Raw genomic sequence first — 23,945 nt, forward strand, 5'->3', positions numbered from 1 at the left:
TACTACAGTTCAAATTAGACAATAACATGTATATTTGGTACCAACAAATTGTGTAAATAATACTTTTGTAGTAGTTCAAAAAAAATAAATTATATTGGTACTAAGAAGTGTTTAGTTTGTATTTTCAGTCATTAAATTTCACTAGACTACATAAATTAGAAACATAGAGATTTGGCAAAAAATCTTGATTATCAATTACTACAAGTTTTAGCTAGGATAGATCATAAACAAAAATAATAGTAGGTCTTGTAAATACTAAATAACAATAAAGTTATGGTAAGACCACCTTACTTTGTACGTTACACGAGTCACTTTGTAAGTTACACAGCCATACATAATGTTTGATTGGCTCGCATTTTAAGTTACACAGCCCATACACACATGTCTGTTTATAAGTTAAGGGATCACTTTTAGATAATGAGTTACCTTGTACTTCACATGGGTCAAATCTACTATAAATAATCCCTTTAGGATAACAAATTTACCTAATTATGGTAAGACAGTCATGTACTTTGTACCCCTTAGTCTCAGAAAGACCTGAACACTTGTTGGGACATGTATTTTAAGGTAATAATACTAATCTGATAATAATGAGATCAAGTCAAATATGAAAGTGTTCAAACTAATTTAAAACAAAGGAAAGGTTCATATTATTTTAGGACAGGGATAGTTTAAAAGATATTTACAGTTCATCTAAAATACTACCTCCATTCCTTTTAAAACTACACATTTTTTATTTTCGGGCCGTTTTCTTTTTATGGTTACACTGTTACATTGTTATTTTAATTTATATAAGGTAAAATATCCAATCATTATTCCTCACTTTTGTCCTCCATGTGGTCCCTCACCAAATAAATTAATCTACATAAAATCCCCCATCTACCCCATTTATCTCTCTCCTCTATTTTAATTTACTTTTATACTTCTTACTCTCCACTTTTCTGAAAATTCTATTGTGCTCCCAGGAGCACGGTACATACGGTGCACCAAGTAAATTTATTCCATTTTGAATGAGTAAACGTACTATTTCATTAAATGTTTTTTTAACCATATTTTTCTGCAAAAAAAAATATGTTCTATTTTCCGTGAAATTGTTCTATTTTCAATAAGCAAATGTTCTATTTCAATAAATGTTCATTTTGAGCATATTTTTCAGCAAAAAAATATGTTTAATTTTTCATCAAAATTGTTTTATTTTCAATAAGCAAATGTCATATTTCAATAAATGTTCATTTTAAGCTTATTTTTCAACTGAAAATTATGCTTTATTTTTCGTGAAAATTGTTCTATTTTCAATAAACAAATGTTCTATTTAAAAAATGTTCGTTTACAACTTATTTTTCAACAAAAATATATGTTCTATTTTTCGTGAAAATATGTTCTATATTTGATGAGCAAATGTTCTATTTAAGTAATTGAATTCTAGTAATGTTTCACTTTAACAATAAAATGTTCATTTTCGTATTTGAAATCTAGTAATGTTCCATTTCAACAGTAAAATGTTCGTTTTAAGTAAATTCTTGTAATATTCTAGTTCAACAATAAAATATTCATTTCCGTAAGTGAATTCTTGTAGTGTTCTACTTCAACATTAAAATATTCGTTTTCATTGTAAAAAATGTTCTATTTTCATTGTGGAGCACAATCCACAAATTACCAATTTTCATAATTCCTCTCTTCTCTCTCGTACTTTATTTACTTTTTTTTAGTTCTAGTGAAAAGTAAATCGGATATATTAAATAAGAATGGAGGTAATAGATGACAAGTATAAGATCTTGGACCAATCGTTATATGCCAATAGTACTACTATTGTCCAATACCCATTGACAAAGAAATTCAAAAAGAAGTCATACTTGAATTAAGATTTTTAAATTTTGGTCATATCAGAATTGTAGTTAGAAAATATCAGTATTCAGTTATTATCCAAATTTTTTTTTTTTGAAAGGAATAGAACTACTATAAACTGGGTCTTTTCTTTTTACAAGACGACAACGAGCTAAGAGTTTATGACTTTTCTGAAAGTGAAGTGACATGATTCTCCTCCACATAATGATACAAGCAAAACTGTTTTCTACAGTGAGGTGAGTGATTGCCTGATTGGCTCGCATTTTGCATATAAATAAGTACAGAAGGATGGTTATGGTTGCACACCCCTTTTAACTTGTTACAAAAAACCCCATAATGTAGTAACTTGCAGAATCCAATTTAAAGGTGTCTTCAGAACTATAAACCAGAATAACCCCCAAAAATCTGGTCCACAAGGAAGCATTAGGACTCAATGACTGAGAAACAGGCGACAATTTCACCAAAAGAAAGAGCAGAAATCTCGGCAAATTAAGAACGTGTAACAAATTATTGGACAGATTGTAGTTCACACCCTTAACACGGATTAACTTACAGAAGAGAAGCGGCAACAAAAGGCAGGGCAGGGTAAAGCAAGGAATCGAGCTACAAAAAGGATTCTGCTTTGCTCCCCCATCAAAGATGTGTAAAGCACTTCTGGTCTCTTTGCATCATCACTCCTTTCGAGATGCCATATAACTATTACACACGATCTCATTTTATCCTACTTAGTGCTGCTACTAGTCAGTGCATCAATACATCATAGACCTCATTGCCGCTCTCTATTGCATAAATGAACCCAAGGTTATCGGCACGCTCCCGAAATTCATCCATCTCGGATGAAGGTACTTGGATTCCAACTAATACATTAGCACCAGCTTCACCCTGAAGTTTTTATGAAACAATAGTTTGAGAAATTGAATTGTCACTATAAAATAAATTCAATGTGTAAAAAACTAACCTGTGCACGGTAATGGAACAAACTAATATTCCATCGTGGACTAAACACATCCAAGAATTTCAATAAAGCTCCCGGTCTTTCTGGGAAGACAAACCTACAAAGAAGTTCATTTTCGACATCTGAACGACCTCCCATCTGCGCAAAGGCAACCAGGGTTAAATCCCAATTGATAATACTTGTTGGCATATACCATTTTCCTCCTTATTAGGAGTATCACAACCAGTAACAAACTAACAACAGTAAGTGATTAGCTAATTAAATCGGCGCCATTCTTCAAGCAGAATATATATTATATATTCCCTCCGTTCTAAAATAAATAAAACACTTACCATTTTAGGTTGTTTCAAAATAAATGTAAGCATGTAACATTACTATATTTAGTACTTCTCTCTATCTCTCTCTTCATCACATGAGTCGCTCTTTTTCTTTCTCTATATCTCTCTCTTCTCCTAAATCCCCGTGCCAAGTCCCTACGTTTCATTTAAAACAGAAGGGAGGAAGTATATAACATCATATGTTAACGTCCTATGATCTATTGCTCTCTATGATGGTCAAATAATCTTTAACTAGTCCCCTCAACCTCCTCTCCTCTTTTGGCTTGTTATATGACAAGAATGGAATGAAAAAGATGGCTGTAATTTGGTAAATGAAAACATTCAGTGTTTCAAAACATAAAACACTAATGCTCTTCCGAAGATAGATCCTATACGAAAGAAGGCACTTTGTTGACAATTTATTCTAACGAGTATATATGAAAGTTTACTTTAGTAGGTGTGCTGATACAGATAAGATTAGGAAAAAAACAATAACTCCCATCCTCAAACCACCACCACCCCCCCCCAAAAAACCTTTGGGACTTCCATGGGCAATGCACCTTTTCTTATGTAAAGGTTCAGACTTTTGCTTAAAAAGGAGATTGACTTATCTAGACTTCAAAAGATTCAAAACAGATATTTCTTCTCTCAAAATCCAGTCAAAGCACCCCCCCTCCCAAGAAGGTCATGACAACAACTTGAATTCCAATGTAGCATCTATTAACATGAACTGTGCCCCTGGCTCAATATGGGGAAGACACTCAAAATGCATAGCACTAAATTATGACTGAGAGATTTCTTACCAAATGCCGTAAATGATCTTTAACCAAATCATTATTCGTCAAGTTAATAGTTCGAAGCTTAGAAGATTCCATACGCTCCTTCATTGCTTCAAGTTCAGAAACAGTATGATGACCAACACTGCATCAACAAATATAATCAGACAAAAAATTCATCATTTAGGTCTATGATGCATAAAGTAACTGATTATTATTATCCTTCTCTCCTAAAATCAAAAAGTTCTCCAACAAACTCTGATTTAGGCTTTTAACCCACAGTTTAAACAACATCCCCCTCCCCCCAAAAGGCTAAATCAAGGATAAACATCACTGTGACACATTCCATAGACTAAATTACTTGGATACTCCTAGATGATAATCATTGTAACAGTACTTTCACACACACACACAGAGAGAAACAAAAACACCACATCTCAAAGGGGACCAGCATAAATAAGACAAATCAGCTTCAGGTTGAAGCTAGATACACATCATTAGGAATTATATACTCCCTCCACCCTTCCGTACGCACTGAGAAAAGCTAGCAATCATGTATGAACAAAAAAAGATGGGTACACTATACAGAATGCCATCGAACAACCAAAACAGTTCAGGCAACTGCGACCTAAAAAAGGTATTTGAGGCATAAAACTATCTAAAGATGATACAGGGATATGGAGGACCAAGCACGGCAAACAGAAAAGACAATGAAAATAGTTGAGGGATTAAATTCCAAACATTATACCTAGATTTAGGGCTGATGAACTAAGCTTAATTAGAAGCTTCTCTAATTGTCCCCTGCTCCCCCTCCCTCGTCCACAAACAGCAGAAATTACCAAATTGCTAGGAGCATGCATATTTCTTAGATGAGCACGCTAGTTGATGAAATACATCAATCCATTATACCTATTCAATCAGCCAGATTTAGTTATCTGATTCTGCTTTTGCAGACAATTCCTCAGAAATCGAAAAACAGCGGAAAATAATCAACTCAGCATTACTTTAATTTACCGAGATGGTTCTTACTTCTAAGTAAGCCCCGACAACTATACTAGACAACAAGTTGTGAAAGAATCCTCATTGACATTGATATAGAGTCGTGAAAGAATCCTTACTGACATTGAAATAAAGTTGTGAAAGAATCCTCACTGACATTGAAATAAAATCATTTGAAAAAGACAGAAGATTAAGTGATGTCTGATCAGCATCTTAGAAGTTTAATCTTCTCGAGGTTAGACCTCTGTCCACAACCAACAAGCAGAAGCATAGATATTGCCTTGATGGGATCTGTAATATTATGAGTTCAGTTAAGGTTGGCAAATTATACAGCAACAGGCCTTGGTAGCAACAATCAACAATCTACAGACTGCCAAGTGGAAGATACTGGTGCGACGCGATTTCGCAAAAACGAAGATAATGAAGGACATAAGAAAAAATAGAACAGATTTTGACAAATTTAGGGCACTACATCTTCAGTTAGGCAAGAGTTCCAGCCAGTTTTGAATCTGATATGGTTCTACAGAAGGGTTGCTCGGTTTTGAGTACCCAATAAGTCCCGCCCATGGATGTGCAAATACGAATCAAAACCGAAGACGCAGCATTCTTGGCTTTACAACTGCAGCGTGACGGTTGTTGATGAGCTAATGGATAGATAGTTTTAGCCAATATCGATCCGATCGGGAATGAGAGTACCTGACCTCTTGCCTACGTGGTCTAAGTTAAACTTGTACCAGGTTCCTTGGGTTCAGGGCATGGCTTAGAGGTTGTTGTACAGTTAGGCGATTTATGTAGCAAATTAAAAGCATTCCAGAATGGAAAGAGGCATCGATTCCAGCTGGCAAACTCAGAAGACTACACTGGAAAGCACACTGCAAACTAGGGTAAGATCTAGTAGTTTCAGCTATGGTTTTACTAGCTAATAGATTAGCTTCTTGATTTGCGACCTGCAATCAACAAAAGGAGAATCCTAAAACCCAAAGAAATAATTATACAGATAAGAGAACCAATTGCAGTACATAGAACTTTCTTTCATTAAACAACAAGCTGCTAGAGAACAAGCAGTTCTCTTTAAGAAGCAAACCAAAAAAAAAAAAAAAAAAGTATACCATGAGCTTAATGTTAGCAGATTGAGGATTTAGAGCAATCCATAAGAAAAACTGAAAGCAACAAGTAAAATAGACCATAATAGACGCAAACATCAGGTAACAAGATATTGGAGCAGGATTCAGAAGTGCTTGCCTGTAGAGAACTAAAGCCTCTTGTTTTGCAGAGTTGTATCTGTATTTAAATTCTGTAATATTCATCGGTCCTACCTACAAAATCAAACTTCCTCAATTAATATACACAACTAAATGTTCTGTTTCCAATACGCTTGACCAACATATGAGCGAAGTACCATCTCAGAAAATATTCTGAAGCTACCAGGTTCTTCGGGCATAAAAGTTGCAAGCACTGCTTCCCGCTGCCGACCGACATCCGCAAGTTCAGTGACTAATCTCAATCTATCAAAGTTCATATTTGCCCCACTGGTGATTACAACAAGATTTTGATTCTTTATGCCATAATATTTGCAATAAGCTTCCGCACCAGCGAGAGCAAGAGCCCCTGCTGGTTCCAGTATACTCCTCTTCTCTTCAAACATGTTCTACAATGAACAAAACAAACTATCAGTCACAGCAGTAACAGATTCCAAGAACAAGGCTGAAAATTGGCAATATCAAATTATCAATAAAAAACGACACCACTTTGATGGCTAAATTAGAGTCATTAAGCTAGATGCTGAACCTTTCTTTCTTTTGATAAAGTAAGAAGAAAAGAAAATAGAGGATATAATGTGGTCAAGGTATCAAAAAATGTCACATCAGAATCAAGAAGTAGAAAACTACAAATTTCAGCAATGGACAATAATTAGATGTCCACAATGACATCAACCAAAATCTTATCAACTTGGAGATGGTGAAGCCTATCTTACTGAAAAAGGAAGAGGCCTGGATTTGGACCTCAGCTATAAATAGGAAAGCATCAACAAGTAGCCACCAGGCTTGAGGAGGAATGTAACAGTCACTTTCGTGGTTTACAGCAAATGACTAGGCTCTATTTAGAAAAAGACAAGAATTTCTCATACGTAGATGATTTTTTTTCAAAAAAAAAAGAGGATAAATCAATAATTAAAAAAAGTCTCGGGTATTTAGCATCATGTAGAATATGATGTATAATGGAATTTTACATCTAAAATTAGCAGTAAAAAGACACCATGGATGATTTTCACAAGCTGTGGTGTTAAGAATTTTTGCTTACCTTTATGGATGCACAAATAGCATCACGATTAACAAGAACTACACCGTCTATCAATTCCTTGCATATGCGGAAAGTTTCTTCCCCAACTACTTTAACTGCAACACCATCTGCGAACCCTCCAACTTTATCTAGCATAATTCTTTGTCCATGATGTAATGACAGAGCCATTGCATTGGCATCAGATGGCTCAACACCTATAATCTTGACCTGATAAGAAAGAGCGCACATATATCATCTATATTGAAGGAGATAAACATTGTCACAGGAGGAGCTATAGATAGAGAGAGTCAAAAAAAGTATAAAAAGTACGGAATATGATTGTCACCATTGCAAACATAATATCAATTTTATTAGTTAAATGTTAATATCCAATGAAAACTAAGATTAATCTCAAATTTTAAGTAATTTGCACTGACCACATAGATACATGAACATATTATTCTCATTCCGAAATAATATTTAGCAGTTGTATAACATTTCTTTATGCATTCAATACAGGCAAAAGGACAATCAAAATACTGAAAAGATAAGAAAAAATTGATATGAACAGTCTCTAACTTTAAAAGCAAAATGAGAAAGAAAATTAGGTTGATTTGGGTAAATTTTTCAAGAAAGAAAATTGACAAAATGAGAAAAAATTGCTCTATATAACTTAAAACTAAAAGAAAACAAAACAAGATGAAAAGGTATTGTTTTGCAGGAATTAAAAGATTAAGCTGTATAGAAAGAATTCAAAAAAAAAAGAAAAGGAAAGCAAACTATCCATGCATGGAGAAGATTGGCAAAAGAAACAAAAACAAAATTAGGAAAAGGTAAACAATAGGAAAATTGCTCCATAGCAGTTGAACCTCTGCGTCCCAAATGGCGCAGGTACTTATTGCAGCCAGCATACCACTGAGCCAATTGTTGTAACTGAATAAGCAGCCAAGAACTAACCTCTGGTTTAACTCTCTTCACATACGCAGCAATACCCGCTATGAGTCCACCACCTCCTACAGGCACAAAGATCGCATGTATTGGACGGCCTATGGTTTGGCTCACAATCTCCATGCCTACTGTACCTTGCCCCATAATGACATCTGGATGGTCAAATGGGGGTATAAATGTACGCCCTTCCTCTTCAGCCCTTTTCTTAGCATATGCTTGTGCCTCATCATAAGCATCACCCACAAGAACAACAGTGGCACCCAGTCTCTCCACAGACTTCCACTGGATAGAGGACAGCAACAATCAGTTTTAAAGATACCTCAAGGAGGACAAAGTCATAACATATTCGACAAAGGTAAGCATCATTAGAAAACCATCAATACCTTGATTTCTGGCGTAGTCACAGGCATGACAATCACAGCATTACAACCCAGCTTCTTAGCAGACAAAGCCACCCCCTGTGCATGATTTCCAGCTGACGAGCATATAACCCCTCTTTCCAATTGCTCCTTTGGAAGCTTTACCATCATATTGTAAGCACCCCTCAACTTAAATGAGAAAACCTGCACCGAAAATGTACAACCTTTCAAATTTTTAACCATTCATGGCATGATAACAAAATAATTTAAAAGCTTTCAATATCTTAGATTTCTTTCCCGTTTGAAGATGTAGGGTTTACTCCACAGAGATACTTCTGTTAAAAAAAAAAACTCTAGATGAACCACTATAAGAGTACACAGGACAGTGCTTGAATGGAATTCCTTCCAAATCTTGTATGCTTTTTTTGTAAAAAAATAAATCTATTTTATTTGTACTTTCCGTTGTATGAATAAATTGTAACTATGTCAAACAAGTAAAATTTACATCTAGTAACAAAAAAGTCAAATTAAGATCTCAAAACCACTCTCTAAGAGCTACTCAAAGCATCTTAGGGCCTGTTGTGTTCGGCATAAAACAACTGAATTAAACTAAACTGATTGCAACTGAAGTGAACTGAATTAAATTATAACTAATAATAACTAATGATAATAAATTAGGAACTGAAATGAAATGATTGGAATTGAAGTAAATTGATTGTAATTGAACTGAAATGAAAATAAGTTGGGGAGAACAGGCCCTTAATGGTTTCACTTCCATTACAATTTTCCATAAATAACACCATATAAACTGCAACGACGTATTTTCTTCAGTACTCACAACTTAATTACCCTTTTTATGGGTTTTCAGTAGAATCAAATCACAGTCACTATTTTGATTGCTATCAAAATGTTAATGTCAACCACGCATATGTAAACTAACATGATGGTAACATTAGAACAGCTATGCTACAAAGGACAAAACTACAAGTTAACATCCACAGATTATGCAGCATCCCGAATAATCATTCTCCTTCATTGACGATAAAAAACAATTCTTGAAGGGTCACATTACATATGGCCATACAAAAATCTAACGGTTCAGAATGATTTTCGATCCCATTTCCAATTCTCAAATCCTCTCAAACTCATAGTTCTACAAAAAAAAAAATAAGACCACCTAAAAAAATTTCAATCAAAAACACCTTTTAACACTGAAAACATAAGAATCACCCACAAATTTAACAAAATTTACTATCTTAATGATTTTCCTAACAACTCATTCAATTAAGCTCTTTCTTAATTTTATAAAATAGCTGAAATCATTAAACAAACAATTAAGAACTCACCTCAATTCAGCTTATGTAATGTATCCAAATATTAACATTTCTACAATATGCAATTATAAATGCTTCAACATATGCATAAACTATAAAGCAACAACTATTCCCTCCGTTTTCTTTTGTTCTTATTTGGAATCTTTTTGTATCACAACAAAAATATGATCAAATCATTCTTTGAAAACATCAATTTTCCCAACAAAAACACAAAAAAGAAAAACAAAACAGAAACACTTACCGGCTGTAAATCCTCTCGTTTAAGCCAAACATTAGTATCTAACCTCTCCGATAATTTCTCCGCCAACTGCAATGGCGACTCAAACGCAATATCATAAACTTTCGACGCCAAAATATTCGTCAAATATTCCATAGCAGAAGCGACGGCAGCTTCAGACGAATCAAGCGACGAAACATCGGGAACAGCGCCGAGAAATCCGGTCTCATACTGAAGAGAATCAGGCGAGACGAGTTTCAAGAGAGCAGACGAAGAAGACGACGATGATGATGAAGAGGTTTTTTTGGTGAGAGTATCTTCAGGAGAGAAAACTGTGGCTTTTACGACGGAGTTATTGCGACGGTGGTGGTTGGGGAGATGGAGGAGAGAGAAAGTTGGTGGTAAGCGACGGTGGTGATGGTGTGATGAGAGATACTCGAATGGGGTGGTGGCGCCACCGGTAGAAGGGAGTATGGAGAGAGACATTGTTTTGTTGGGAGTTGGTGTGGGTGGAGGGAATGTGGTCTTGTTACAATTGTGTTTTTATGGATGGAAAATGAAAATTAGTCTTCCCTGTTTTGATCCCGTAATCCCGTAACCTCAAATTCATGTACTAAAGTTTTAACCACTAGATCAAATTATATTTAGTGTTATCATATTAAAGTACAATATTAATAAATGAAATTTTTTCTTACCCGGGTCATAGCCCGGGCCTAATAACTAGTTTATTAATCAATTTTTGTTACGTGATCTTGCATTATTGTTAGATTCGTATTAATGAGGATTCCAATTATCAAATTTTTATGAATTTTTACTTATATCCAATGGGAGACATAAACATTCAAACAAACGTCTCGGCAAATGTGAAGAAGCGAATGGTGCAACTAAAAAGATATAGAGGTAGTATGCAAAAAATTAAATAGGATCTGTTTTGAAATCTAGTTGAATTCTTTATTTATTTGAATGTGTATTTGTTTACTTACTTTTTTTTTAACAGAGAACGAAGGAGAAAATACATATGTATGAGATATAAACTGAAAATGTCGAGAGTGAAATTAAGAGTCAGAGATAGAAATTAAAGATTGAGCTAAAAAATTAAAAATAAATAATATGTGTGAAAAAAGAGAATAAAGTAGATATAATATTTTATCAATAACAGAAAAGACAAATAATAATGTATAGATTGTAAAACAGATCAAAAAGAAAAATGTCTAAATTAGAAAGAAATGAGGGAAGTAGTTTAGAGATTAATAATGGGTAGCCATCCTAATCCCTCTATATGAATTTTTTTCACTTTTTTTAAGTGTTGATTAAACGGAGTAATTGAGAAATTTAATTGGTAGCACTAAATGAAGTGAACGTAAATTAAGATTATGGTTTTACTTTACATGGATAAAGACAAAAATGAAATTAGGGTAAAACTTAAAAAGGATGCAAAGAGTTGTTTTTTGATGTTTTCGTTCACGTTTTTGTTATTCGATTTTCCATTATTGGTATGGTAAGAATAGATTTTTATTCGTAGCCAAGTGGTCCTAGACTCCAACTTTCCAAGTGGATGGAAATGAATTCACTCATTCAGGAGTTGTGAGTTGTGATATGTGATTTGTGAAGCAGTAAAGTGTATGTTACAGTTACATACTTACATGAAACATGTTATTTTCGTTTTGTTCTTACAAAAGTATAGTACGAAGGTGGGTTCAACTTCAGCACAATTGACTGAAAGCAAAGCAATCCCACCCACCCGGGCACACATAAGATATCACTTGATTACCCTCCAACAAGTGTACAATAACTTTGTAACTAGTAGGATTTTGAATCAGAATAGGTAAAATAATTTTATAGATGGTACCATCTTTCAAACGAAACTAGTATTTGGATCCGGGCGTTGCTCCGGATTGGTAATGTTTTATAAATTTAATATGCATTTTTTCCATTCCCCTTAAAATATATTAAGGAAAACTCAACATTTAAAAGGTACAAATATAATAATGTGGACACTTAAAACATGATTAAAAGTTGGTTGAGATAGTAATTGTATCATATATAATTGCAAGAGTTCATAGGTTCAAATCTTGTTGGAAGTTAATTTTACTTTTGTTAATTGACACAACTTATCACTTGTGTACACATTGGACAATTCTAGTGGAGTAATAGAGGTGCCATGTGGCGTGTATACATTATCATGCACGCCTTTTAATATATACACTAGTTATTAGGCCCGAGCTATGCCCCGGGTAAGAAAAATTTTCATTTATTAATATAATACTTTATGATAATTATACTATATACAACTTAGTCTAGTGGTTAAAACTTTAGTATACGTAATTGAGGTCTTGGGATCAAACCCTATACTATGCAATTTCTTAATTTTTTTATTGTACATGAATTACATGAACTAAAACTCCCAAAGGAGAGCGCCACGTGGCACATTTTCTTGTTTTCGCACGCCTTTTAATATATTTGTATAGATATAGATATGTACAATAAGTTTAAATTTCATACGCTATGAATCAAAATAGGTACAGTAATTTCGTAGGCAGTTTGTTTTTGTCGATAAAAATCACACGATTTAAATATTGATTCCATACTCTACAAGTAGTTGATGGAGAAATGAACAAAGAGTGATGTAAAAGTTGAATAACTAATCGTGTGGTGGAGGGAGAGTGCAACTAAGTGGAAGAAAGGTGGTATAATTTTCTTGAATTTTAGAGAAAAAATTATAATCGTGATTGGTAGAATTTAAGGTCCTTAAAGTCATCTCTAACTATTTGTTCAAAAAAAAAAATTTATCTCTAACTACATTAATACTGCCATGAGTAATAATGGAAAATTCATTTAGATAAGCTATTATGATAGATAAACATTTTATAAGTAAGTTGACTTTTTTTCCAAAAATTTGTCAAGTGTTTTAAGTAATAAACATGTTATAAATTTCTTATAAAATGTTTATTTTATGAAGTCTTTTCATTTAAACACTATGTCTATTTGACTTTATCGATCAAAAGATTTTAAAATTATTATGTCAAATTAGTAATATTTATGGTAAAGCCTGTCTAACCTTAAATGTTTGACTTTCTTCATAAAATTATATCACCACTTTAAAAGTAGTATTGACCGAGTATAAAAATTTATATAGTAAAATGAAAAAATAAGTAGGGGATTTTACTTTTCAATTACATAAAATGTTGTTACCATCATCGTCATACTTAATGTGGATAATATTACCAAACAAGTTGTAAGAATATATTAGTAATAAAGCTAATTAAGAAATATGGCCTTTTTACTTGTTAACGTTTAGGTGAGTAAGAAAGTGTGGACCAATTAAGAATGATTTAAGATTACTTGAAACAAAGAGGTCAATGAAAGAAGAGTGGCATAAGAAAAGGTAAGATTCGAGAGGTATACACTCAATATCCGAATAAACAAAACCAACAAAACATAAGAATCTTTTCATATACCTACATACTTTATATTCATCATGCCAATTATACTAGTTTCTTTTTGGGGAAGAAAGTAGGACTTAACATGAGACACATATTTTACAAAAAATGGAACGACTAAAATAACTTTTGCTTAATTAATCTAGAAAATAGAAGCACGACATGGAAGAGCTAGCATAGCTTTCGAGCCCATGGCTATGTTGTGCCACAATGTTAGGGTTTTAGTTCAAGTTATGGTTAGCCAGACACGTCATGAGCACGAGCACGAGCACAACTCAATGCTATCTTTATCTATACTAGGACGGTTGTGTGGTGCAAATCGTCTTAACACGACTCTTATTTTTTTTTATAGGAAGATAATTGGTTCGAAAAACAACCCCTACTAACCTGCTAGGCACACTAACTCAGAGGTTGTGTATAAGGATAAACAGTCCAGAAGACAGCAAACCTGAAGGCCCACCACCACAACAAGAATAATGTCCACCATATAGTTGGGATGAGGATTCAAACACAGGGCGTTGTCCTAAAATTCGTGATGATACTCCACTGAACTACTACTTCTCCCTCTAACACGACCCTTATTTATCCTAGGATGTATCATATACTAATATGCATGCATATATAGTAATTAGTAAATTATGGGAACCTCGTCATAGCACCACAATAATTCAACCCAAAAACTTCACTAGCTACCTAGGATATTAGTATAAGCATATAGTATTAAGCAGTAAGATACGAAAACTTTGAGAACAAGTGTGACACGAACCGGTTGTATATCTTCTCTCTTAAACCAAATGTTAGTGCCCAACTTGTGAGATAGCTTTTCCGCCAACTGCAATGGTGACTCCACCGCGACATCATACACCTTTGACGTCAATATGCTCGTCAACTGCTTCATGGCTGAAGTAGCCGAGGAGTATTCCGAAGACGAAGCTCGTCTCTCGGGAACTGTACCGAGGTGTCCGCTCTCATACTGCAGGGACTCCGCTGAAACACGTTTTGGAGTTACGTGATCAACCGCTGGCTGCGGTATAAAAGGTGGTTTCGTACCAAGTCTTTCCTTAGGAGATGAGACCACAGCCGCCGCCTTGAACGTGAAGTTCGTACGGCGGCGGCCGTGTTGGAGAAGATAGATATTGGTGGTTGTGGTTGTGGTTGTGGTTGTGATTGTGGGTGGTCGTTGTTGAGAGGAATTCATAGTAGTGGAAGTGATCAAGGTTGAGAGAGACATTATTATTGTAAGGGTGCAAACACAAGGAATATTCAAGATGTGATAGATTTTAAGTCACTTGATAGTTTAGAGCTTCCTCAATAGCTGACTTTTATAACTGTCTCTAACAAACGAATTGGATTCTTATTAGAGGGAGACGAATCCATTAAAACAAGCTTTTTTTGTTACTAGAATAGTTCATCAAGGCACACATGTGATTGATCTACAAAAACTACTATAAATATTTGCCCAACTTATTTATCACTATTATATATGAAAACCCAAAATAGAAAAAAAAAATTAGAAAGATAATTAACTATTTCATTCAAATATAAAAAAATCAGTCTATTTTTTGTGCAACATGCCACACGGAATCCAAACCGTGCGGCTACAACACTGTAGCTCTTCCTCCTTCCATGCCCCAATTTCTGATCTTCTCCTCACATTTTTCATTTTATCTCTCCTCCCGCCCCAATTCCTCTTCGTGAAAACACCAACGACAACCACCACCAGCTGCAACACCGATCTCCTTGAGTCCTTCCTTGATTCTCTCTCCTGCTCCCGCCGTCGCAATCGCCGGAATCTCGGCTTCTTCTGTTGGTTCCGACTACGAGATTTTCATCCGAAATCGTTTAGCCAAACAAGCTGATTGGGCTTACCTTCATCCAACTGTTTCTTCTTCTCCCTCTTCATCTTTTACCGGATTTTGCTTTTCCTGCGACTTTTTCCGCCCGATTATCGCTATTTTTCGACGGCTTATCTCGGACCTGCTGCACGTGTCTATGACTGGTTGGTTGACACTTTATGGCTCATCCTTTGCAGATAACGATGGTTTTTATTATGTTCTTTTTTTTTTAATGGGTTTCATTTGCAGCAATTTGATGGAGTTAAGAGGAGTGATGGTGGTTGGTTGTTTGAGTCGGTGGCTGTGGTGGTGGTGTGGTGGTGATGGGGAGGAGGAGGACGGGGTGGTTCCATGGTTTGGTCAAAGAGAGGGGAGGGAGATTGATAAAGGGTTTGGTGTTTGTATAAAGTAACCCTTATAATACAAAAAGTAACCCATACTTTCACTAAAAAAAATAACCCTTCAACGTTACAAAAAAGCAACCCTTAGCATTTGAAAGAGTAATCCACAATTTTAGTAAAGGTAACCCCTATTTAGTATTTACCGTAGAAATAACCCCTTATAATTACAAAAGTAACTCATACTCTCAGTAAAAGTAACCCCTTATCATTACAAAAAGTGATCCCCAATTTCAGTAAAGTAACCGCTTACCATTCGAAAAAGCAACACTTAGTTTCACTAAAAGTAACACCTAAAATTAGAAGAAAAAACCTAGATTCAACAAAAGTAACCTTGTTATGAAAAGTAACCCACTCTGAAAACATATTCAAAAGTAATTCCTATTACGAAAAGTAACCCTTCTTAAAACGAATTCACGGTTGGACTTTTTTCAGGGGACGCGGGCCTTTTATTAGCTGGTCACACCATTTGTTCAAAGTCTGGCCTGCCTTATACAAAAAAGTTTGTATAAATTAAACAAATTTAGAAAAAAAAAATAACACATTTACATTACCTTTGATAAAACAAAATCCTAACACATATCTTTGTATTTTAACTTTCTAAACTTCTTATTTGAGTTTATTAAACGCAATTAGCAATTAATTAAGAAAAAATTGACAAGAATTATCCAAACTATCACCGTTTCGCTCAAAATAATCCCAACTATGGGTTATTCTAGAATAAACTAATAAACTATTGAGAGTACTTTATCATGATATATATTGAATTATCCTATATATAATAGATCCAAAATGGATCATTGAAGGGAAGAAATATAAAAGTTTGAATTAATTTGTTAAGGTACCCCAAATAGTTTAGATTATTATTTCATAATAACCCAAAATTAGAATTATTTTGAGCAGAACGGTCATAGTTGAGATTATTTATGTCAATATTTTCCATTAATTTAATATCTGTATGTTTTCATATAAGTAGGGGTGAAAGTTATTCGGATAAAATCCAAAATCCAATCCAATCCAATCCAAATTAGTAATTCGGATCGGATTCGAACTGTGTTCGGATTGGATTCGGATTGATAATTTTTGGAAAATTGGATTTTCGGATTGGATTGGATTGAGGGTAATTGGATCCAAAAATCCAATATAACCGAATAGTAATATGCCTTGTATTATGTATGTGGATTGGGCTTAAGTGCTTAACTGATTTTTTATTATAAAAAAACCTACTCCATAGTCCAATACACATAGAACTTCAATCCTTCCCCTAAAGCACTAACTGCACTTAATTCCTCATTTCCTAAATCTACTAGGCTACTGTTGTGCTTAATTTATTTCATCGAAAAATTAAAGTTTTAAAAAAATTGGATTTTCGGATCGGATCCAATCTAGAGTATGAAATTTCGGATTGGATTGGATCGGATTCAAACCCTAATCGGTTTGGATTCGGATTGAAAAATTGAAATCCAAATTTTATTCGGATCGGATTGGATTAGGCCCTAATCCAAACCACACACCGAACTTTCACCCCTACATATAAGCTTCGTAGTACTATTACAGTTGCCGCTTTATTTATCCATATCAAGTATTCTCTGCCCTTATATTTTAAATGTTAAAATTTAGTTACCCAAATCATTAATATTGAATGACATACTCCCTCAGTTTCCAAAAGATCTTCCCACTTACTGTTCCTACAGATACCAAGGAAAATCAAGTTGTGTGGGGCATGGTGTGAGTAAAGTAGGAGAGAGAAAGGGGTTAAGATAAATAAACAAATAAAAAGGGGTTAAAGTAGGAGAGAGAAAGGGAGTAGAATTGAATTAATAATGTAATGGTGGACCATATGACAGTGACATGAGAGGGTAAATAGGGAAATTTGTTTTGCCAAATAAGGAATAAAGCAAAAGAGGGAAGATCTTTTGGAAACACCCTTAAACGGAAAGAGGGAAGATCTTCAGGAAACGGATGGAGTATATAATAACTAGAACTTTTTGCACGCAATGCGGGCATGAATTTTTTTCAAAACAGAAACTCGATTTTAATTCTTCGGCATAAGAGATCAAAATTTAAACATTAGACATACAAATTATAATTGTTTTTAGTTGCAAAATTTGATTGGTTTAGTTTCTGTCACTTAAATCTCTCACCATTCCTTTTTTTTTTTTTTTTTACTTTTCAAAGTTAAATTCTATGAACAAAATAGAAATTTTATTGAATTTATTTATGATTTCTAATATTATAATTTTTTAGTTGATTTTTGAATTAAGTACAATACTTCATAAATTGTAAAGAAAGTGGACAGTTTGATTTCAAGTCAATTTTTTCATAGGTTATAGTTTGTAAGTGTATTTTTAAGTTTTTGTAAAGTTTCCTCATTTTAGTGATTTGCATAACGTAAATTATGCAATTTTATGATTTTAGTTGACTTGTGAGTGATTATTATAATTATATTTTTAGTATTTTTGTTTGAAGCCCCCTTTGATTTGTAAGTGAATTTGTAATTTAGAATGGGAAGGGGGTCACATAGTCTCTTCATTTGGGGACACTATAGCTCCCCTTTTCCCTTGTATAATAGAGATATGTTGTATTTTAATTCTTGAATGATATTTTACATAAATCTTTTTACCTTGATAATTAATCACTATTATTTAGTAGAAAAAGATAGGTCCAAATATATGCAAAAGTTTCATTATATATAGGAATCACTATAAAAAAAGTAAATAATTTTTTTCTTTGTCTAACTTCTAAATTTTGATTTCACTATAAATACACCTCTATTTTTTTTATCATGACCCACTATCAATTGTGAATGGTTCTTGAGAATAGTGATTTGTAAGTAAATTTTTGTAAATGTTTTTGTATGTATTGAAGTTCTAGGTTATTAGTTTTAGTTTGTATGTTAATTTTAAGTTTTAATAAAGTTTCCTGATTATTTGAGTGATTTTCGTGATTTTTATAATGTCAATTGTATGAGTGATTTGTAAAGTTTCTTCTTTTAAGTGATTTGTGAGTGATTTGTGAGTGTTGTAAATTAATATTCGATAGTTTTCTTTGAGTGCCGATTTTAATTTTGACATTCCTTTTGTAATTTAGAAAGGAAAAGGAGGCAAAATAGATATTTCAAAAGAGGACATCATTGCTCCCCCTTCCTTTATATAATAGAGGTATTTAAAAATAGAACAGAAGATTTGGACTTAATCTAAATATCTAAATATAAATTAGCAAGTAACAAACGTGGTGGCGTGGTGCTTGGGAATATAATTCTTCCCCTTTCTCCCTAACTAACTTTATAATTGTTTAATGCATGTGGTAAAGTTTCTAACCGACTTCGCTCCTTTATTTCTATTTTCCTTTATGACCAACCCACTTCACTCTAAACAATTAGTATGCTAACCTATAATAATTTTCCTTCTATTATCACGTTCTAATAATGCCTAATTATTAGGTCGGGAGATGCCTCGGGTTATTAATATCTATACAAATATATTAAAAAGCGTTTCTAAATAAGGAACGACACCACGTGTTGCTCTCCCTATTGGCGTTTTAATTCATGTACAAAAAAAAAAATTACAAATCGCATAGTGTAGGCTTTGATCGTGACCTCAAGTACATATACTAAAGTCTTAGTCATGAGATCAAGTGGTATTAGTGTTATAATTTTAAAGTACAATATTGATAAGTGAAAATTTTCCTTACCGGGGTATATTTTGGGCCTATAACTAATTTTTATGTTAAAAAGAATAACATGTAATATTGCATAGTTCATTGGTTATAACAACACTGTATTAACTTGAGGTCCCATAAACAACTAAAGGGACAGTGTCACATGACGTGTAGACTTGATTAAGAATGTGCAATTTTAATGTTTTCTCCGTTTTGAATTACTTGCTATACTTTGAAAATTACATTATTCATATATGAGATTTGACCATGCATTATTTACTATTAAATAAAATCAAATGTTATACTGTATTATGTTGTTGGATTCGCCTCAATTTATATTTTCATAAAATCCAATTTTTATACTTTACTCTAATATACAATTAAAGATATTAATAGTCAAATTAGTGCATCAGCAAGCGTGAAAGTTAAAATGTGTTACTAGTAAAAAGAAATGGAAGAAGTATATTTGTATAAATTTCTTAGTAAAAAATGATCACTGGTAAAAAGAAGATTGATTTGCGTCTCGACACAGAAGTTGAGGGGAGAAATTGAACCCCCGCCCCCCCAAGAATTTAGTACCCTTTGATCGAGAAACTGTTGTTGGTTTGGTGAAATGATGGACTTGAATCCAGCAATTGAGGCCATGGAATGAAGAAAGGTCGAATAATGCCACAATGCATGCTGGCGATAGTGATATGTAATAACAACTTCGTAAATATTTAAGTTGTTGCATTATTAATCAATGAATTGGTGTGTTATTAATTAATGGTTATTTGTAGAGGTGATTATGGGCCGGATCGAGAATGGTCCAAAATAAGTGGTCCATTTCGAGCCAAAGCCTCGTGCTGGGTTCGGGTAAGCCGCTGGTCGAAATTCCCGCGCCATAATCCGCAAATTCAGACATGGACAAACGGTCTTTTCAGACCATCTTTTGGTCGGGTCAAAATCTAGACTATTTTTGCATATTTAAGTTACTCGTGATTCGGAAATTTTGCACAAAAAGTCGGATCTTTCCCCGACCGCAAGTCGAAAAATCATGCCCAAAACTCTCCCATTTTTCGAGTCGGGCTCATGGGTCAGGTCTATGTTGATTTCTTCTAGTTATTTATAGTAATTAATTCGAGCTTTGTTATCAGCTAAGCAAATTAAGTAGATCTAAATTGTTCAATCTTTTTGCTAATTATTAAAATTGTTGTGATATTCGACATATTATTGGAGTTGAAAATTTGGAGGATGCATGTAGAAGAAGAATTTATGTATCTTTTCGTGAAGGTTATGTTTAATGATTTAGATAGTCTGTCCAAAAAAATGATTTTGGTAGAAATTGTGCATGAGATTGGCACCCAATTGTATATGATTTTGGTAATAAGTGTGCATGAGATTGATACCTAATTTATATTAGGTTGATAGAAAATGTACATAAGATAGATACCCAATTATATGTGATTTTGGTAGAACGTGTGCATGAGATTGGTAACCAATTTGATAGTAAGTCTGCATGAGATGGGTACTTAATTTTATATTAGTTTGGTAATAAGTGTGCATGATATTGGTACCCAATTGTATATGAGTTTGGTAGACTGGTACTCAATTGTATAATAGATATGTAGTAAGGGTGTGTTAGTTTGGTAAAATCTTCATAGGTCAAGTTATATTATGGCATGAATCTGTGAAATTTTAGTTTGTCATGGATGATGAAGTGATGGATGATCCTTCGGATGGTGGGATTAAATTGACGTTTGTCAAGAAATGGTACCACTGAAAACTGTAGAATGCGTAGGTGGTGGCGCTGAGTTGGATTTCAATGTTTATGGGAAGCCCTAGTGAGTGGACACAGGTTCATCTTGAATATTTATGGGACCCTGTTCTATAAAAAAAAAAAGTGGGTTTTTTTCTCTTAGTAAGACAAAAGGATCACATTTTTTCATTGAGAGTAGAGAGAATCAATATTAATTGATGGATTGATTTTATTATTGATAATTATGAAAAAATATTGATGATAATACTAAAGTTAAAGATATGGAAGGTTGAATTTTTGGTAAAAGAAACTCAGGAAGATGATGGAGATAGCGTGAATTATGGATTTTGGAGATGAAAATGTGAAGTGTTTGTCGTTAAACAAAACATGATATTTTTCAAATTGGGCAATCAATATATATATATATAAAAGAGGAACTTTTCGGGAGCATAGAGCGCGCCACCTAGGATTGCCACATCATCTTATTAATTTAGAGATAATAAAATTTAGAGTTTGAGAGATAAGAGTTTATTCACTCTAGCGCTATGACAAAACCAAAAAAATTTATCTTTTAGGGATCTATTATAACTAGGAATGTATTATAAGTACTACTATATTATTGTATATTCACTCTACGGCTATGATTCACATATAAAATCACAAAATAAAATAAAAAACCTGATTCTTGAGATTTGCCTAAACCATACGATAACATCTAATGAACTACTGCAAATCTACTAAAGTAACTAACATTTTCAATGACAGCTTCTTTGCATTTGTGGCGACTCAATATCTACTTTATTTTATTTTTAAACTTTCATTATAGTGATATACTGATATGTTAGTTGACAATATCGGTCAATATGCGTTCACTTATTAGAGATTGAAACAACCATTGCAATACTAACTTTATATCAACTTTTTATAAATTTTATTAATAGATAATTAAAGATATTAAAGATAATCTAAAAATAAGGGTATAATGACAAATATTTTATCAATTCTTTTTCTACTACAATAATGGGTTTGGGCATGAAATTAAGAAAATGAAAAAAAAAAAGTGTAGTTTAGCATAGAGGTACTCCTTTAAATTAACTAGTGTAGGGGATAAGTAAATCCTTAATAAAGTAAGCGCAATTTTATGAGACAATTTGATGAATAATTAATGATGATTTTATTAACATAAAGTAAAGGTAATACAAAATCAATAATGTCAACCAAAAGTTACAATAAAAAAATATAAAAAACAACCCGTGCAACGCACGGGCTTCAAAACTAGTTTCAAATAAAACCAAAAAAAATTAGAGGGTTGGTTCAAAAAAAAATAAAATTGGAGGGGCCTATGCGAAAGGGCTCTTTACACACCTGCAACTACGATCCTGAGTGGACAATCCTTAGTGCCTTGTCTCGAGGATTTATTATCAAGTTTATGCAGTGGTAGAAATAGTGTGGTACGTCCCCCTTGTGTTGGAATGGTCTTTGGTAGTTGGAAGGATGTTGAGATTATTGTAACAGTTATGAACAAGAGGGTTTCGGAGTTGTCAAAGCTTTTGGTAACTACAGTAAAAATGGTCAGTGCAAGAATTATACATGCATATTTCAATGCTACGGGAAGAGAATTCACACAAAACAAGAATTATCAACAAAGATCGCAAAATAAAATTCAATGAGATTGTAACTAATTTTATATTAGCTTGGTAGAAAGTGTGCATGAGATTGCCACCCAATTTTATATGATTTATATTAGTTTGGTAATAAGTGTTCATGAGATTGGTATCCAATTTTAGATTGTTTTGGTTTTTAGTGTGCATGGGATGAGTAACCAATTTTATATTAGTTTGGTAATAAGTGTTGATAAGATTCATACCCAATTATTACATACTTAATTCGTTTTAAAATAAGTGTAGGATTTCTCATTTTAGAAATTATCGTAAAAAGTTGATATTGCAACATTTCTCAATCCTAGTGAATGGTCAACCATCATATAATTTTGTTCCATCTAGGAGGTTTCGACAAGGTGATCCTCTTTCTCCCTTCCTGTTTATAATCTGTGCAGAAGGTTTGTCTTCTGTATTACGGGATGTTAAAGCAAAAAAGGAGATTCATGGCCTAACGATAGGCACAAAAGTTGATGCAATTTCTCACTTGTTCTTTGCGGATGATAGCTTGTTCACACTAGGGGAAAAAAACAGAAGGGCTGCGCTTTTGATAAAAGCGCAGCCCTATTGTTGAAGGGCTGTGCTTTTGTAAAAAGGCGCAGCCCTACAAAACAGAAGGGCTGCGCTTTTTAAAAAAGCGCAGCTCTTCTGAAGGTAGGGCTGCGCTTTTTACTACTAGCGCAGCCTTACTAGCTGAACTTAATTTTTTCCGATAACTCCTATGCGCGCCCTATACTCCTTCCCACTTTCCCACTTTCCCTCTTTCTTTCACCCTTCAACAATTTCGTGCGAAAAACCGACACACACCACCACCACCCATTTTGCGCGACCACCACTACCACCACCACCACAACATTTCTTCTCCACCACTGCCGCCCACAACATTTCTTCTCTTCTCATTTCTTCTCCACCACAACATTTCTTCTCTTCTCATTTCTTCTCCACCACATTGTGGTTCCGCCACCACCTTGCGCGCCACCCACATTGCGCGACTTACACTTCACTTCTCTTCTCTTCTCCACCATCACCACTACCCTTCTCTTCTTTTCTCTTCTCATTTTTTCTCCACCATTTGAATGGTTAATTAGGTATGAATTAATTTTGTTTTTAAGTTACTTTTGTTTTTCTTAATTGAATTAAATGATTAATGTACAATGTGGGTTTTGTCAATTGTAGGAAGAAGAGG

General features: G+C 33.8%; 1 protein-coding gene across 1 annotated transcript; it reads right to left on the bottom strand.

Moving 5' to 3' along the window:
* Positions 1-2,324: 2,324 nt before the first annotated feature.
* Positions 2,325-10,568, bottom strand: LOC104898563 (threonine dehydratase 1 biosynthetic, chloroplastic). Its single transcript, XM_010685659.4, has 9 exons — positions 10,055-10,568; positions 8,504-8,683; positions 8,130-8,402; positions 7,194-7,400; positions 6,292-6,540; positions 6,135-6,208; positions 3,921-4,038; positions 2,804-2,938; positions 2,325-2,727 (listed from the first exon to the last, which is right to left on the bottom strand). The coding sequence occupies exons 1-9, from the start codon at positions 10,514-10,516 to the stop codon at positions 2,587-2,589; spliced, it is 1,839 nt and encodes a 612-aa protein (XP_010683961.2). The 5' UTR covers positions 10,517-10,568; the 3' UTR covers positions 2,325-2,586.
* Positions 10,569-23,945: the final 13,377 nt, after the last annotated feature.

The sequence above is a fragment of the Beta vulgaris genome, chromosome 7 (genome assembly GCF_026745355.1).
Source record: "Beta vulgaris subsp. vulgaris cultivar EL10 chromosome 7, EL10.2, whole genome shotgun sequence".
In the NCBI taxonomy this organism is placed as follows: Eukaryota; Viridiplantae; Streptophyta; class Magnoliopsida; order Caryophyllales; family Amaranthaceae; genus Beta; species Beta vulgaris.